This window comes from Geotrypetes seraphini, chromosome 3 (assembly GCF_902459505.1).
Source record: "Geotrypetes seraphini chromosome 3, aGeoSer1.1, whole genome shotgun sequence".
Taxonomy (NCBI): Eukaryota; Metazoa; Chordata; class Amphibia; order Gymnophiona; family Dermophiidae; genus Geotrypetes; species Geotrypetes seraphini.
Genome location: NC_047086.1, coordinates 373234973 through 373253366, shown reverse-complemented (window position 1 = coordinate 373253366; position 18394 = coordinate 373234973). Strand labels below are relative to the sequence as shown.

Sequence of the window (18394 nt, the reverse complement as noted above, 5' to 3'; positions counted from 1 at the left end):
TGATGTTCATTCCCATGGCATTCTTGATAATATCCAGCCAATGGGCCTTTGGTCTCCCCTGCTTCCTTTTACCACTGACCATTCCGAGTAGCACCTCTTTTTCTAGTGAATAGGCTAAGAAAACCCTGGCCTAAATGGCCTAAAAGGGTAAATGGGTAGATACATGGAACAATCTCCCAGAAGAGGTGGTGGAGTCAGAGACTGTGTCTGAATTCAAGAAAACATGGGATAGGCAAGTGGAATCTCTTAGAAAGAAGAAGGGATGATGGTTAATTTGGATGAGCAGATTGGATTGGCCATTTATCTGCCATCATGTTTCTATCCACAGCGCTCCTTGTCCAGAGCATTGGAGACCATTTTTACCTTTGGGAAACTATCAGGGCTTCAGCTTAACTTATCTAAATAATTAGTTCTCCCATTTTTGGGTTTTTTTATTGTGGTTTTGTAAAAATTTTTGTTGTTTTCAAGTCCTTAATAAAGGTCCCCCCCAGGCCACCCAAGCATATCCTACAACCCTATAGATGCACCCTAGAGGTACCACCACTCCCCAATGTAACAGACCTGGCAAAGTAGACAGAACACAATCAAGTGCCATGTCCAGCCTCTAACTTCTGCTCTACAGAGTGCTGCTTCAAGCGACCACCATTTTGGTGGGCCTGCTGCCAATGAGAGCGCGGCTGCAGGCCTTAGCGTACACGACCCTCCAACTGCTTAACTGTAGGTTCTGCTGAAGAGGGCAGAAATTGTATGCCTGGGAAAAGCTCCACGGCCTCCTCCAAGGTTTTTACAGTTCTTAAAGTACCTTCCAGATAAAAAAGTACTGCAAAAGGATGGCGCCATTGGTAACGGATTTTCTTCTCATTCAGATACCTAAGTAAGGGTTTCAATTCTGCCCTTCGGCGCAAAGTAACCGCTGAAAGGTCTTGATAGATTTCCAACTCAAAAGTGTCCCACTTAAGTTCCTCCAGGCCTCTTGCCTTGTGATAAATCGCGTCCTTCACCTTGAAATCTTTAAAGCATACAATTATATCACGTGGCTTGTTGCCCCTCGGAGCTTCCAGAGCACGATGCGCTCATTCATTCGCTACTGGTAGCGAAGGTCCTGCATCCACTGCCTCCACAAACAGCATACCAACTATTTCCTGTACCACCTTCTCACAATCTTTGTATTCTGCTACCTCCAGGAGTCCTCGGAACCTCAAATTAGCTCGGTGGCTCCGGTTTTCAAGATCCTCCAGCTTGTCAAAAATAAAAGCCTGCTGTATTTGAAGATCTTTGCAGCGTGTGTCCAACTGTCACATCTCCACATGTTATTCATCAATCTGGGTCTCCATCTCACTAACACGTTTCCCCAACTCTGCCATTTCTCCCTGCAAATCTGTGGCGAACGTGGTAAACTCCCCACGCAGTTCTTTCATCTTGTGAATTTCCACAAACATTGCTCGCACCTCCACAAGCGGATCCGCTGCTACAGTCGATGCGCTCCCCTCCTCAGCCACCTCCGGAGACAACAGAGGCAGCAAGGTGTCTTTCCCAGAGGGCGGCACCATTTTCAATGGCGCAGGCCCCAAAGGACCAAAGGAGAAATCGCGCAGCGTCTTACATGTTGGTTGAGACATTTGGCACCGATTCTAAGAGAGCACTTTTTTCCCCAGCCAAAACAGCCGTGGGATGCAAGCAAAAACACTCGGGGTCAGGTGAAACTAATGTAAATATACGGAGGACATGTGGTGCTGAAAAATCACATGTCCATCTTGGATGATGACGTCACTTCCGTTCTCCCATTTTTGAACTTGGTAAAGCAACATGGGTAGCTTCTTTCTTACTTGGGCACAATCTTTAATGAAATATCTTAGAGTCTTTATTCTAGAGAATTTGACTGATCTATACAGAGTAAACAGTGAGCCTTTGTTGGAAGAAACTAGGCACAAATTGCAGATCTGGCACTTCTGCCCTCTTATCTTGGGTAGAATTTATTTATGCAGTATGGTTCTAATTCCTAAATGGCTATATAATTTTCAAATTTTGCCTTTATATTTGACAAGGAAAGATGAACAACTTCTTAATAAATATGTAACCTCATAATATAAGTAACATCATAATATAATTGAAGCATATCATACATATATTATAACCAAAGATATTATGGGTGGTTGGGGAGGGTGGGGGGGAGTTAAATTTGTATATTATGATGATAATAAGAAAGATTTTCAAGTGATCTGTATAAGTCAATTGTTATATTATTGTAAACTTGTTGTGAGATGTAAAAATGAATAAAGATTTGGAAATAAATAAATAAATATGTAACCTCTTATATTTGGCATGGTGAGGGAACTAGGTTGCTGTTTTCCAGGATAATGACACCATGGGGGGAGGGGCTTAGGTTTTATTAAGAATTAAATTGTTTTCTGACGCCTGTTTTATATATCACATGAATGACTGGTTTAGAGGCAAGTAAGACTTTTCTTTTTTTTTTAGTTCAATATTTTTTATTGAGTTTTTTGAAAAAATATAAGAAACAGTTCAAGTACAGGGTATCAAAAAAAAAAAAGTAAGACTTTTCTAATACTACAATAGAGGTCATACTGCTTATAGACCACTTGGATATTATCTTCATGCCCCTTTTTGGGTTGTGTAACCATGTGCTGTACAGCCCAGCGAGATGATATTGTTGATGATTGTGTAGATTGCATCGGTGCTCTTTGGAGTCCTCAATGAAGGTATTTTAGATATGGCCAGATAAAGGATTACAATATTTGTATCAGTTATATGATGATGATGGTAATGGCGGCTGTTTTAAGACCTTTCCTGCTTTAGCTGCTGAATTTCAGTTGCAGTCTTCGGATACTTTTTCTACTTACAACTGAACATTATGTACACTCCTTAGATCGTGCAGTTCCTAACCCAGAGTTACAGGAGTTACTACCAGAAGCATTAAACTTAAATGCCCATAAATACCTGCAAAGTAGGCTCCCAGAGCTGGACTATGATTCTTTAACACAGACATGGAGCATTGACTTTTTGCTGGAAATTTTGGATGACCATTTAAAAATGTATCTGTGAGGTGCACTTGCTGCATCTACAAATGTCACTAGGAGAATTGCAGTATAAATTTCTGTTAAGACTGTTAAGAGGAAAACGGTGATGGAATTCAAAAATGTGTGGGATAAAAATAGGGGATCTCTAATTATTTGTATTCCCTCTTATCTTTTTGTAATCTACAAAAATTCAATAAATTTTCAAGAAAGAAAAAAAAGAAAATGAAGGATGTAAAGTAAAGAACTAAGGCCGATACTGGACAGACCTGTGCAGTCTATTTTCCATATATGGTGATTCGGGGTAGGATGGGCTTGGGTGGGCATCAATGTGAACTCCACTAATATGGAACAGGAGGATGTTACTGGCCAGACTTTACGGTAGATGTCCTGCAAACAATGGGATGGTTGGATAGGCTGAAGTGAGCTTGGATAGCAACTTCAGCATTTGGAACCTAGGACAATACTAGACTTTACAGTCTACGGCCCAGAAATATCAAAGAAGAGTCAAGTTAATCTAATCATGTATTTTTTAATGAGTACAACTTATGGGCAAACTGGATGGACAATTCAGGTCTTTATCTGCTGTTATTTACTATGTTACCTTTATAAGGCTTATAAGAAGATGAACAGAGAAAATGATTTTTGCCCTAAATGTTATCAAGCCCAGGAACATTTGGTTCACAAGTTTTAGTATTGCCCTAAATTTATATCTTTTTGCATCTCTATTTGTTCACACATTTCATGATTACATCTGTGGAAGATCTTGCCATCGCCTATGCTCTTATTTGACAGTTTTGTTATGGCTGGGCAATTACTTAAGGGTGCTCACACCTTTTTAAAGTGGGCCTCTTTGATGGTGAAAAAATATATTTTGATTAAGTAGTTATCATCTGAAACTCCTTTGTTGCAATGAAGGTCCTCAATGATTATACTGTTAACTTATGAAAAATTGGACATAGGCAGTTGGACCTTGGTGAAAGGCTGTCTTTTCAGTTTATCTGGGAACCTTTTTGGAACTCTTTCATCTCATGCTTGTAGTTAGGTTTTAAACTTTTGAAGGTGTCTCTTGTACCACATTGTGGAGGTTGGCATTTGGGAAAGGGGGGAGGGAATTTTGAATATGATTGTTATGAACTTACACTATCAGTACCAACATCTGCACTTATAAGTGGCAAAAACAGCACCTATCTCATTGACCTTGATATAACTAAATAAAATATGTAACCATTTATTTATTAGATTTAGGTTTTTGTTTTTTTTTAACAAATTCACCCAAAGAAGAGTTCAGCAAGAATGTGGCAGATATAAGCAACAGACAATTGCTGTAGTAAAAATATTCAAATTTATTTATTTGTTTGAATTTAGCTCACGCCTTTTTCAGTAATAGCTCAAGGTGAGTTCTGTTACATAAACATAGGAGTCTGTACTCTAGGTGACATCTGGTTGCGAATTGTTGCAGAAGAATATCAATCATATTGTTCAGCTCCACCTCCTTCATCAGTGGAGTATAGTGCCCTCTTCAGTTTTTCCTTTTGCAAACGATATAAGAAGGTGTGCTCTTGTACAGTCCCACTTTATTCCAGGACTAGTAGGAGGTCACCAATGAGTTTCACCTCTGACCTCTTGTTTGTCTTGGCGGGTCTTGCCCACAGAAGAAGCCAGTTTCTATGGCTACCATTTCCTGATGGATTCGCATTGCCATTTCCGCAGCTTATGTGGCAGTTGGAAAAAGGCCTCTTCTCAGAGTCCAGGCTCCTTCAACCAGGATTATTCAACAATAGCTGCACTGGTGCTGATATACCTGTTTTGTTTTTTCTACTGCAATTGGCATTTATTAAACAAAAACAAACAATGAGGCTGAATATTATCCCATAATACTTTAATACTGTATGTAAAAATCAACTTTACAAATACAGCAAAACCTTGGTTTGCGAGCATAATTTGTTCCAGAAGCATGCTTGTAATCCAAAGCACTCGTATATCAAAGCAAATTTCCCCATAGGAAATAATGGAAACTCAGACAATTCATTCCACAACCTAAAAACTTTACTACAAAATACCATACATATGTGTATTGCAAGACCTCGCTCATTTTCAACAGTCACTACACTCCTGCAGCGTCAGAGAGAGAAGAACCATCATCTCAGTTGCGATTATGTGACGTGTGTATACTGTATGTACTCGTATTGCAAGACTTTGCTTGTTTAGAACAGTCGCTACACTCTTGCAGCATCAGAGAGAGAAGAACCATCAGCTCAGTTGTGATGTGGTATACTGTAAGTACTCGTATTGCAAGACATTGCTTGTATATCAAGTTAAAATTTAATAAAATGTTTTGCTTGTCTTGCAAAACACTTGCAAGCCAAGTTACTGGCAATCCAAGGTTTTATTGTACTTTGAGCACCGCAAATTGATTCCCCCCCTCCCCCTTCCTACTATGGATTTTGTAAATAAAACTATCAGACCTCTTTCTTCCTCAGGTTTACTTTTGGAAGATAACCCTTCAGTTCGAGCTATCACTCTAGGACATGGGCATATACTGGTGGGGACAAAAAATGGAGAGATACTAGAAATTGAAAAAAGTGGCCCAATGACTCTGCTTGTTCAGGTATAATATCTCTTAAAGTTTACAAGTAAAACATTTTTAATCTGTTTATTGACATTTGTGTATGTAAATCAAGATTAGTTAAAAAAAAATGTTCTGAAATATAGAGAGTCTTTAGTTAAATAACCTAGTACAACATATAGAAAAGGTAATAAAACAGTACTCATATAGAATGGAACAGATATAGATAAGTAATTTTAATTTTTAAGAAGACAAGCAGACTCAATGGAAGTCAAATAAGTATTCATCCTTGTAAATGAGTGTTTCAATTATATACATAGGGCTCCTTTTACTAAGGTGCGTTAGCGTTTTTAGCGCACGCAGGAAATTACCGCACGCTATGCTTCTAGAACTAATGCGCTATTCCACGTGTTAAAGCCTTAACACGGCTTAATAAAAGGAGCCCATAGTCTAGGCTGCACAAACAAATATTTGATAAAATAATATTTATTATAACACAATATATGGATACAGGTTCATTGAAAGCTTATTCCAGGCAAACAAGTAAACAGTTTGTTGTTTAGTTGTGTATTTCAACAGCTGTAAGATTTTTGCATTCTCCAAAGACAAACAGGCATAATATTCTCACATGTGGGTGATGTCATCAACAGGACTTTAAATCTTCAGGCTGTACCCATACAGTGTGTATGTAGGTGCCTTCCTACCTGATGGTGATTCCACTTCTAAAGCTACTCTTGCTAGACTCCCTTTTAAGGGGCAACTGTTATTTGGTAAATGCCTAGATGATCTCATGACTTCTGTGGTGGATTGTCACCTCAAGTCCCTGCCTGATTGTACTCAGAACTTCTAGAGGCTCAGGGCATTCTAATTTATGTGGCACCAAGCAATCTCAACAATATTCCAGTACCATGTCACAAAGATTATGGATGGAAGAAGCAGACAGTGGATGGAAGGAGCAGAGAAAAGAGAGCAGAGGCTGGATGAAAGGGAGAAAGAGAGAGGACAGATGCTGGATAGAAAGAAGAGAGTGAAGAAAAAATGATTAAAGCAGAAATGACAAAAAGTAGAAAAAAAATTTTTTTGTTGCTCAAGAATAAAATAGTATTGTATTTGTCTGATAAATGTTTATAAAAAGAAAATGGAAATAAGATAATTTTTTTATTGGACTTATTTTAATACATTTTTTACTAACTTTTAAAGTCCAAATTACCTTCCTCAAGACAGGATACCCTAACAGCAGTATACTGTACTGACCTGAAGAAGGAGGTTTTGACCTCTTAAAGCTAATTGAAAAATGGATTAGCCCTATAAAATGGTATTTTCTTATTTTCCATTTTTGTTTCATTTCTATTTGCTAATTTGTAAAGTGGTGATTTTTATTTGTCAGTTTTTTTAAAATTTAAATCTGCTAGATTTATATTTTGCACAGTATTAGGGGCCACATGTCACTGTTTCTGTGGTGTTTCACTGTATGCAGAGTCTGGCTTTGCAGTTCAGTTTAATCTTTATCTATATATTTCTATTTTTAGTTTGTGATTACTTATTCTATACTGGGCAAGGGTGTATCTGTGTTCTGTATGTATGAAAACAACGTTGTTTTTGTTAGCATTGACTATTCAGGCTTGATCTGTATTAATCAGGCTTGTTTAGTTTTACACTGGGTTCAGCGAATGGCCACCAAGATGGTCTTGGGGCTCAAAGATCTCCCGTATGAAGAAAGACTAAAAAAATTGCGGCTGTACTCACTTGAGGAAAGAAGAGAGAGGGGAGACATGATTGAAACATATAAGTACATCACGGGTCGTATCGAGTCGGAAGATGATATCTTCTGTCTCATGGGACCCTCGACCACCAGAGGGTACCCGCTGAAAATCAGGGGAGGGAAGTTTCATAGCGACTCCAGAAAGTACTTCTTCACCGAAAGAGTGGTGGATCACTGGAACAGACTCCCACCGCAGGTGATTGAGGCCAGCAGTGTGACGGATTTTAAGAGAAAATGGGATACTCACGTGGGATCTTTAAGGGAGTGAATTCAGGGGGGCGGATACTTGGAATGGGCAGATTTGGTGGGCTATAGCCCTTTTCTGCCGCCATTTTCTATGTTTCTATTGATGTTCTAGTGCTCACTGCAGTGTTTAAAATGCTGCCTTTTCCTAGGTACACCCTTGTGTGACTCATGGATTATTACAAAAAATATATAATTTTTTATATAGAGGGAGAGCGATGTTAAAAAATTATTGGCCCTGGGTGTCAAATATACTAGGTATCAATATATAACTCATTCACATGGACTGTGCAAAGTAGAAAATTACTGGATATGCACAGACCAGACTTAATATGTCAAGGGTTGTCAAGGGTGGAAAAAGGCTTGGACAACAAACCCTCCCACCATCCACAGATTGGATTTAAGGTGTTCAGGCTAAACTTCATAGGCATAAAACACCACCCTCGACATTGTATAACTGGCTCTTTGCAGTGCAAAGCAAGAGTTAAACAAAATAGATGAAAAAAAAAAATCAACTTATCTTGTGAGACTGACCAGTACAGTGGCCCCCATCTCGGAGGAAGTGGTTGATCAACTGCTTAGAACTGAGAGCGATAAGCTCTGCAGGCCCTTGGCAGCACCCTGGAAGGAAAGGCAGGCACTAGGGGCATCCAGTGTTCGACCTCGTGGCCTCAGCATCCAACCAAAAGGTGTCTCATTTCTTCAGCTGAAGGCATGAATGAGCCCGAAAGCAACAGGCTGGACACTGGTCCAAGCCTGGCCTGTGAAGGAGCTCCTATATGTGTGTCCCACATAGCCCATGATAGAGTGCTTCAACAGGTCAGAACGCACCCAGGTCGAGTAATCCTGGTAGCTCCAGATTGACTGAGACAACTGTGGTACACAGACTTAGACTTTCCTGCCAAAATTCAAATCTATGACCAGTTGACTTTCTCTCCTCAATTCAAACTTGTGATCAATGAACTATCCCACCAATTTCAAATTTGTGACTGACAAACTTTCTTGCCAGAATTCAAATTTACGACCAACAGACTTTATTGCCTCAATCATCTCAAACCCCAACCAATCAGGTTATAGGACCTACTATATAGAGAGACAAACTGCAGACCTTACAGCATAACATAAAGAAAGCTACAGCATGATGTCTGAAACATTGGTTCTACCTACCCAGATGCAGCGAGACCCGGACAACTGCATTAAGCAGACCTAGTACATCTGCAGAAGGACGAGGCTTTCAGGCTTCCTTGCCATCTGAATTTTCTCTCAAAGTGTACCATCACTCTGGAGGATGTGGAGCACTTTAGTTATGGCATGGCTCTTGAGCACAAAGTATAAAGGCTATTCACCTGAAGTCATTGCTACACTCCTGAGGTCTAAGAAGCAGTCCACATTAGCGGCATATGCGAAAGCCTGGATGTGTTTCCAGAATTGGTGCAAGTGAAAATGCTCAGACTGCTAACAGCACTGGTTTCAGCAGTGCTGAACTTCCTGCAGGAAGGTCTGAAGAAAGGCTTGGTGCTTGGCTCTCTCAAGGTACAGATGGCTGGATATTCCTGCTTCAGAGCACAGGTCAGCAAGCGCTCATTGGTGTCCCATCTGGATGTATCCAAATTATTGAAGGGAGCCTTATATCTTTGCCCTCCAGTGCTCCAGCCCTTTCCGTCTTGGAACCTTAATCTAATCCTGCGGGCCCTTGTGAAGGCCCCATATGAGCCTTGGAGACAGTTTTCTTAATGACTGTGACGTCAGCGAGAAGAGTATCGGAGCTGCAGGCTCTGTCCTGTAGAGAGCACTTTCTTCGAATCTCTGATGTTAGCATCTCGATTTGAATGATTCCTTCCTTCCTACTGAAGGTCATGTCTAGTTTTTATGTAAACCAAGAAGTGTGACTCCCAGCTTTCACACCTACAGGAGTAAAGAAAGCAGAGTGTTGAAAGTTCTGGATGTACAAAGAATTTTGATACGCTACTTGGAGGTGACTAATGAGTTCTGGCTATCTGATCATCACTTCTTACTTACAAATGCACCACATCAAGGGAGACCAGGTGGCTTTGATATACGAGTAATTTAGTTTACGCGCATGCTTCTGGAACGAATTATGCTCGTAAACCAAGGTTCCACTGTATATACAAACAAACCCCAAGATGCAAGACTCTGCATGCAGTATAACCCCAGAGAAGAAGAAACAAATTAATTTCTTCCTCAACAGTGTAAAATACAGACAGCAGATGTAAATTCTCAGAATTGACCATATCTTCTGCCTATATTAGAAACAGAAAGCAGTTTCCAGTGGTGCTGATAGCATACTCCACTCACTGCATTGCGTCATCCTGAGCAGAGTCTAGAGCAGTCTCACCTGCAGAGATTTTGCAAGGTGGCCATTTAGTCTAGTTTCACTAAGTTTTACAGGGTGGATGTAGCAGCCGGGCTAGACACCACTTATGGGTCTAAAGTACTGACAGCAGACTCATCTGTCCCACCCTAGGAACCTGGAACTGCTGTGATATGTCCTGCTGGTCAAGAGTACCAGTCCTATTGCACAAGAAGGAAAGATTAAGTTCTTACCTTGCTAATCATCTTTCTTGTAAACAGGAATTGTAGCCTTGACGCTTGCTGTATACTTGCCTGCTTTATGTTTCAGACATGCCTGGGTAGTCAGATGTCTTATTTCTATCTCCTGCCCAGTAGGGTCAGGAATGAAGAGGAATTCACTCATAAGAAACTCATTTTAAATACTATTGGTATTTAACAGAACTATTGGTGCAGCTGGCACACAGGTAGGTGGCTCCTTTTTATTTCCACCTTGTTTGGTTCATTTAGTAATGGCTAAAATCACTGTTAATGTTTGTATTTAGAACAGAACAACCTTGTATGGTTTCAGGAAATTTCCTCTCTTATGTTTGCACTCTAGGACTTGCTAGAAGCTTTGATACCGACTGAGGGGGTAGAGCTCATCCCAGACTGATGGGAGTTGGAGCATGAAAACAAAACAGTGGGCTCTCTATGGGCTAGATTCACAAACCTGCCTGATTGGGCCCGATCCAGGCAGGTCCAATGAATTCAGGAAACTTCAATATGCAGATGGAGGCGATCGGAGGAATGCCCCCATCAGCCGGCAGGGATCGCAAGTCTGCGATCCAAACGCATGTGCAGACCATCTGTAGATGGTCTGCGCATGCGTCTAGACCATCCAGTCGCAACTTTTTTTTTTTTTTAACTTTACTGCACGCGCCCTCCTGCTCTCCCCTTCCAAGTCCTGCTCTTGCTGCCCAGACTCTCCTGCTCTCTGCCGCCTTTCCTGCAGTGCGAGTCCGTGGGTTTAAAGCGGGACTGCACTGTGGTGTGCATCCCTGCTTTAAACTCGTGGGCTCGCACTGCAGGGAAGGCAGCAGAGAGAGTCACAATTTCTCTTCCTGCCTTCGCTTTCTTTCCTGCACCCTGAAACTTTTCGGTTGTTGGAGCTTGGGGCAGAAAGCATGGCTGGAAGATCCGGGCAGAGAGCAGAGCAGGGAAAGGAGCTGCACGTTTTTATTCCCCTGGTGCTGCCAACCTCTTCCTACAGATCAGGGCAGAGAGCAGGGCTGGAAGATCGGGGCGAGCAGGCAGGAGACATGGGGCAGAGCAGGACGGCATTTGGGGCGAGCAGGCAGGAGACAAGAGATCTGGGCAGAGCAGGGTGGCGATTTGGAGCAGAGCAGGAAGGAGAGATTGCAGAGCAGGGCAGAGAGCAGGACTTCCAGAGTCGGGAAGACGTTTTCGACTGGTCCCCAGCAATTGCTTCTTCAGTTGATCGGCCAGCCCAGTCAGATGTGAAATTTTGTGTTGTGAATCGCATCCCTGCCTACTTTGCATGCGTTTCATCTCATTTGCTTGCACGGATTTGAAGCGGATCTCAGGAGAGGTTAATGAATAGTGCATGAGAGAAATCGCAAAGGGGTCGCAAACCGATCGGTACACGATCAGTTTGCTTTGTGAATCTAGCCCTATATCCCTAGCAGCTAATGAGAGGTTAATCTGCTGGTCAAGACTACCATTCCTGTTTACAAGAAAGATTAGCAAGTAAGAACCTAATTTTTCTTTAGTGAGTACTATGTAGCAGCCACACTGAGCACAAAGGTATTTAAAGGGCTTCGTTGTGGTTACTGCGCTAGCCTTTGCTAATTACCTTAGTAAAATGGGGCCTAAACTAGGGAGTCCTCATTGTGAGATTAAGATAAGCTATTTCAGCAAAAGCAAAGTAAAAGCAAATGACAGAAGACAGCAACTTACCAGTCTTATAAACCCATTTTGTGGACCAGCACTGGTCCGCGGACCAGCAGTTGAAGAACACTGACTAAGTCGTAGGCCCCTGCCGATCTCCACCCCAGACCCCCACCCCATAATAGTACTAATTGTAACACCATTTTTTCCATTCATTTTTCATATATATATATATATATATTTTTTTTTTTTCATACACACACACACACAATATAATCTTATTAACAACACAGTGGTTAACCACAAAATTAAACTACACTGAATGCTTCTCAACATTCATTCCTACCAGAAAACAGATAACCCCAAGCAAATACGGGCCCAAAAACTAAAATACTAATACGGTCAAACCTCTGTTTGCGAGTAACACAGTTTTCGAGTGTTTTGTGAGACGAGCAAAACATTTTCGCAAATTGTGACTCGCAAACCGAGCATTGACTCGATTTGCGAGTCCCCCCGCTCACGAACCGGCATCGCCCCCCTGCCCGGAAATGCTGCCCCCCTGTAAACCGACATCGCCCCCCCTTGCGAACTGGCATCACCTGCCCGCCCAAACTGAAGGCTTACCCCCATCTGGCACCGGCACGCAGCACCAACCCACAGATCCTACCTCTTGCTGGACTGGGCCTTGAGAAGGGCTTCTGGCTCTCGCCTCTCTCCGAGATTCTCTGAGAGAACGAGAGCCAGAAGGCCTTGAGCATGTGCAGATTCTCAAGGCCCAGTCCGGCAAGAGGCAAGATCTTCGGGCACCGGCATCTCCTGTGGGTTGGTGCTGCGTGCCGGTGCCAGATGGGGGTAAGCCTTCAGTTTGGGCGGGCGTTCACAAGGGGGGGCAATGCCAGTTCAAGGGGGGAATGTGGAAGCGCACCAGTGACCTTGGGGTGGAGGGGTCTTTTGGGGATGTGGTAGGGTGGGGTGTAGCGGCGTCGGGGGGGGAGGAGGTGGAACCAATCAAGCGAGTTTCCCTTATTTCCTATGGGGAAACTGGTTTTGATATACGAGTAATTTAGTTTACGCGCATGCTTCTGGAACGAATTATGCTCGTAAACCAAGGTTCCACTGTATATACAAACAAACCCTAAGATGCAAGACTCTGCATGCAGTACAACCCCAGAGAAGAAGAAACAAATTAATTTCTTCCTCAACAGTGTAAAATACAGACAGCAGATGTAAATTCTCAAAACTGACAATTCAATCACTAAATTCAAAAATAAAATCATTCCTGCTACCTTTGTTGTCTCCCTCCCTCCATGCTGTGCTTTACCTTCTGGCCTGCTCCTGCCTGGCCGTTTTATGCCACCCTAAGTATTATCTTCGGGCTGGCTCCCTCTTCCTCACTGCTGCATCCCACGCCTCATCTGGAAGCCTTCCCTCTGATGTCAGAGAGAAGGCTTCTGATTCAGGCGTAGGAGCCACTGCCCGCAGCAGTGAGAAAGAGGGACTGGCGACTGAAAAACACTGTCTCGAGCCCGATGCATGTGCTGGCCCTGTGGACTGGCAGGAAATTTCTGTGGACCAGCACCAGTCCACGGACCGGCAGTTGAACACTGTTCTAGCACAAGCCTCTGTGTTCTGTCCCTGTTTGCGTGCTCAGCACAGAAGGAAAAACAAAAGTTCAAAATACAGCATTCTTAAAGAAAGATAAGTTCTTTTTCAGGTTCCTTTGTAAATTCTGCAGGCTTAAAATAATGTCAGCCTCAGCAGTAGTGCTGCCCGATTCAGGAAAAAAAAATTCGATTCGATTCAGCCTATTGAATCAATTTTTTGATTCGATTTTCCTGCCCAAGTGGATGTGTTTTTCAAATATCTTGGTAGGTTTATTTTATAGCCTCTTCACCCCTTTTATAGCCTCTTCACCTACTTTGCCCTCTCCTACCCACACTGGCGCTGTGGTGTAAACAAAATAAACAAACAAAAAAGACTTTTCCTCTCTCTCTTAAATCCTAGCTCACGTTAGTGGTCTAAAACCACAAAATAGAAAATAAAATTATTTTTTCTACCTTTTGTTGTCTGATCATTATTCAGATCTTATCGGTCCCCAACTCCGGTTGTCTTCTGATAACTTGCTTGCCAGGGTCTCCTTCTTTCTTCTTTCTCCGTGCTAACCTTCCATCTTCTATCTCTGTCCTGCCCTTCCGCTTCCCTTCCCTCCCCCTGAGGTCTGGTATCTTTCCTTTTTTTTCGTCTCCATCCACAGATCCACCTTTTCTGAATTACTCTTTCATCCTTCATCTCTCTCTCTCCTTCCCCACCACCCCAGGGCCCACCATGTCTCCCTTTCTCTTCCCAACTACCCTCCTATCCAGTATCTCTATCCCCCCTCTACACCATCCCTTGTGTCCAACTTCTCTCCCTTTCTGTTCCTTCCCTCCCTAAATCCCATTGTTCACCATCTCTCTCCCTCTCCTGTTTTTAAATCCTTATTTCTTCTATCTTTCCCCCCATCTCCCCTCTCCATGATCTCCCCCAAGTCCATCTCCCCCTCCACCAAGTTCATTTCTCCCATCTATCTTCTCCCCATCTCTTCTCCAGTCCACCACTCCCCATCTCCCCTCTCCCTCCATCTACCTTTTTTATTTTTTTTATGGCACTCCTAAGCCTCCACCACCGCCATACCCCCACACCTTTCCCAAAGAGAGTCTGGCAGTAGGGATGCATCTGGAAAGAGGTCTGCTGGTGGCGGTTGCGATCCACTCCTGCCACTACTCCTTGCGTCTTCTCTCCACTGCGGTCCGCCCTCAGTGAAAACTTCTTGTTTCCGCTTGGGCGGCCGAATGGAGAGAAGACGCCCAGAGTAGTGGCAGGGTAGTGAATTGCATTCGCTACCGCCGCTTTTGCCTGGCCATGGAAGAGAGGAGAGAGCCTTGCTGTCAGGAAGGAGAGAGCCTTGCTGCCGCCAATCTGCACCAGAGATCCGTTTAGGATTTCCCTCTGCCACTGGCTTCAATGTAACTGCCCTCTGCCTTGCTTCAATGTAACTTCCGGTTTTGCATACATCACTTGAAATTCTTTCTAATATCATCTTAAATACATAAAATTATACCCTCCCCACCCATCCTTCTCACACATATTTTAATCAAAAATATTGTATAAATATTATATTCTTATCTATTGATTAAACCTTTAATAAAACTTAATACCACCCCTCTCCCCCCTATGTATAAATGTACTTTCAGTGGAAAATGGTGTCTAATCATTGCAATATTTTGTCAATGGCCCCCAAATCTTTTTAAAATTATTATAATTCCCTTTTTGTATGGCAATTGTTCTTTCCATTTTGTAAATGTGGCACAATGAATTCCACCAGAAGGCATAGTTAAATCTACTGTCATTTTTCCAATTGCTGGTGATATGTTGTATGGCAACTCCTGTCATAATCAATAAAAGTTTATTATTGCTTGATGAAATTTGACTTTTTGTTCTCATTGACATACCGAACATAATTGTATCATATGAAAATGCTACATGGTTTTCTAGTAAACAATTAATTTGAAACCAAATTGATTTCCAAAAGGCCATGATACAGGTACAATAGAATATTAAATGAATACTAATTGACCTTGCTGAGATATTTTTCTAATAGGGGCATATGGAAGGGGAAGTATGGGGACTGGCAACTCATCCGTTGCTACCTGTCTGTGCAACAGTGAGTGATGATAAAACACTTCGGATCTGGGAACTTTCCTCCCATCATCGCATGCTAGCAGTGCGGAAACTCAAAAAGGGTAAGCTTAGTTTTTATGCTGAAAGAACAGTTATACTACTATCCTGTAAGCCAGTGTCTCTCAAACTTTTTTTAGCTCTGGCACACTAAATGGAGCAAATGTTTTTCGTGGAACATTATAACTGAAATTATAAAATGAGAAAACCAACAAAAAATTAAATGAGAGTTATTTATTTAAAGTTCTTTAAGCTATGCATGGGTAATTGTAACAATGGTGAAACTAAAGTAGATAGAATAGAATTGCTAATCAATGCTATGAATGTGCTTGTTTTTGAGTTCAAATTAACTCAAAACGCAGCTCGATAGTTGAGAAGTAAACACACATTTTATCATCCACCATCTGCAGTTGTTTTCTTTTTTTCAATTTAACTTCTGTCAGAGCTGAAAATCCAAGTTCGCAAAAACAAGAAGATTCAAACTGTAACAAAGCCTTGGTTACTTTCTTGCTCAAGTTAGGATAACTACCGCATAAAAACTAAAACTAAAATTACTTGCTGTTAGTTTTCAAGGACCAATCACATCAAAGAATGATGCTTGTCTGGGTGGTTGTATTGTTATTCACACAGATGCTCAAAAAATTGACAGACTCTTGCGTACGCTACATACATGTCATCTATTCTAGTGTATACTTAAGAAGGGAATTTTTAAAAATAAAGAGAAATCCTGGAATCTCTTCGGGGCATACCACTTTACCATGGCACACAGTTTGAGAGACACTGCTCTAAGCTCACATTGCTATATTTGCCTTAGTTTCAACATCTGTTTGACTTCAAGGTATCATCCAAGAGTTGACATTGAACCTACATTTACTTTTCATTCCTCCTGAGTTTCTGTTCTGTTCATTCGCATTAAAGCCTATCCTTTACATTTCTTCACACTATGCTAAGCAGCCTCTCCCCACATGAAGATAAATTTCTTTTACTCATCTCAAAATTATTTTCCTTATCTCTTCTTGAATCTCACATCCCCTACTACATTTTATCCTATTCCTTCCATTCTCTTTGCTTTCTCCTTTCCTCCATGGCGTACAACTAAGGCATAAATCTCAGTAGTGCTTTTATCAGGGTTTAGTGCTTATTTTCTTACACTGCTCTGCCTCGTCTGCTTCTGAAAGTGATTAATTTATTCAGAGTACCAAGCATAGGCGTTGGAACAGGGGAGGCCACAGGGCCATGGCCTCCCCAAAAATTGCCGGTAGTAATAGGTCCAATAGGGATCCTTCGGGCAGAGAAACACTAACTGAGGTGGCAGCCTCGGCACTCTCAAGGGAGTGGCATCTTGCTGCTTGCCACGTCCCATCCCCAACATTTACCAGTCTCCCGCCCCGCCCCCCTCGTGCATCTACCCTTAATTTCTTGTAGCAGTTGCCAGGCAGCAGAACTGATTCACAGTGTCACTCTGTCATGCTGCCATCTTCTCTCCACTGCGGCTCACCCTCTCTGAGCACTTCCTGTTTCCAATGGGGTGGGCTACAGTGGAGAGAAGATGCCGGAACCAGAAGCAGAGTGATGCTGTGAATCAGTTCTGCTGCCTGGCAATTGTTACAAGAAATTCAGGGTAGACTTGGGGGGGGTGCGGAGAAAGAGTAGATGTCGGGAAGGGTTGCAGCAGGCAGCAAAATTCTGCTTCCACCGGAGTGCTGCTTAGAAATAAGGCCCTTCCTGAAACATTTCAGATTAGGGGAAGGGGTAGAAGTTAGAGAGGGAGCGATATTGGTCTGGGGGAAGGGAGAGATGTTGGATTCAAATGAAGGAAGGAGGGAGAAATGTGAGACTTAGAAATTCAAATGAAGGAAGGAAGGAGAAATGTGAGGAATTGGGTAGGGGAAGATGGAAAGATGTCAGATTTGTGAGGGGCAGGGAGAAATGGACTTGTGGATGGCAGAGAGGGTGTAGAAGGGGAACAGTGAAAGATGGATTTGGAGGAGGACAGGGAACAAGAGAGGGGGAGATGGACATGGGAAAGGCTGAGGGGGTCACGGAGAGAGGGAGAGATGAATTTGGAGGGGCAAAATGGGGAGTGGGAGAGATGGATGTGGAGGGGACAAAATTGGGAGAGAGAGAGAGATGGATTTGGTGAAGAGGGAAAAATGGGGAAAGGGAAAAGATTCAGGGAAGGGGAGGGAGAGATGGATGACTTGAGAACAGAGGAGGGATGGACAAGGAAAGGCAGAGGGGTTATGGACTGGGGGGTGGAACATAAGAATTGCCGCTGCTGGGTCAGACCAGTGGTCCATCATGCCCAGCAGTCCGCTCACGCGGCGGCCCTTAGGTCAAAGGCTAGTTTCAGTTAGGGCACTAACTGAAACTAGCCTTACCTGTGTACGTTCTGGTTCAGCAGGAACTTGTCTAACTTTTGAATCCCTGGAGGGTATTTGCCCCTTTAGCAGACTCCAGAAGAGCGTTCCAGTTTTCTACCACTCTCTGGGTGAAGAACTTCATTACGTTTGTATGGAATCTATCCCCTTGAGTGCCCTCTCATTCTTTCTACCTTGGAGAGGGTGAATAACCTGTCTTTATCTACTAAGTCTATTCCCTTCATTATCTTGAATGTTTTGATCATGTCCCCTCTCAGTCTCAAGGGAGAAGAGGCCCAGTTTCTCTAATCTCTCACTGTACGGCAGCTTCTCCAGCCCCTTAACCATTTTAGTCGCTCTTCTCTGGACCCTTTCGAGTAGTACTGTATCCTTCTTCATGTACGGTGACCAGTGCTGGACGCAGTATTCCAGGTGAGGGCGTACCATGGCCCAGTACAGTCGCAAGATAACCTTCTCCGATCTGTTCGTGTTCCCCTTCTTAATCATT

At 42.6% G+C, this 18394-nt stretch overlaps 1 protein-coding gene across 2 annotated transcripts in view; it reads left to right on the top strand.

Annotated features, from left to right (window-relative positions):
- The window catches only part of EML6 (EMAP like 6), a 523485-nt gene that overhangs the window by 268985 nt on the left and 236106 nt on the right, over window positions 1-18394 (top strand). For both annotated transcript variants that reach the window (XM_033938328.1, XM_033938329.1), the window contains exons 20-21: window positions 5519-5646; window positions 15450-15591. In XM_033938328.1, coding sequence (XP_033794219.1) covers window positions 5519-5646; window positions 15450-15591 — 270 coding nt within the window. The remainder of the gene's footprint in view (window positions 1-5518; window positions 5647-15449; window positions 15592-18394) is intronic.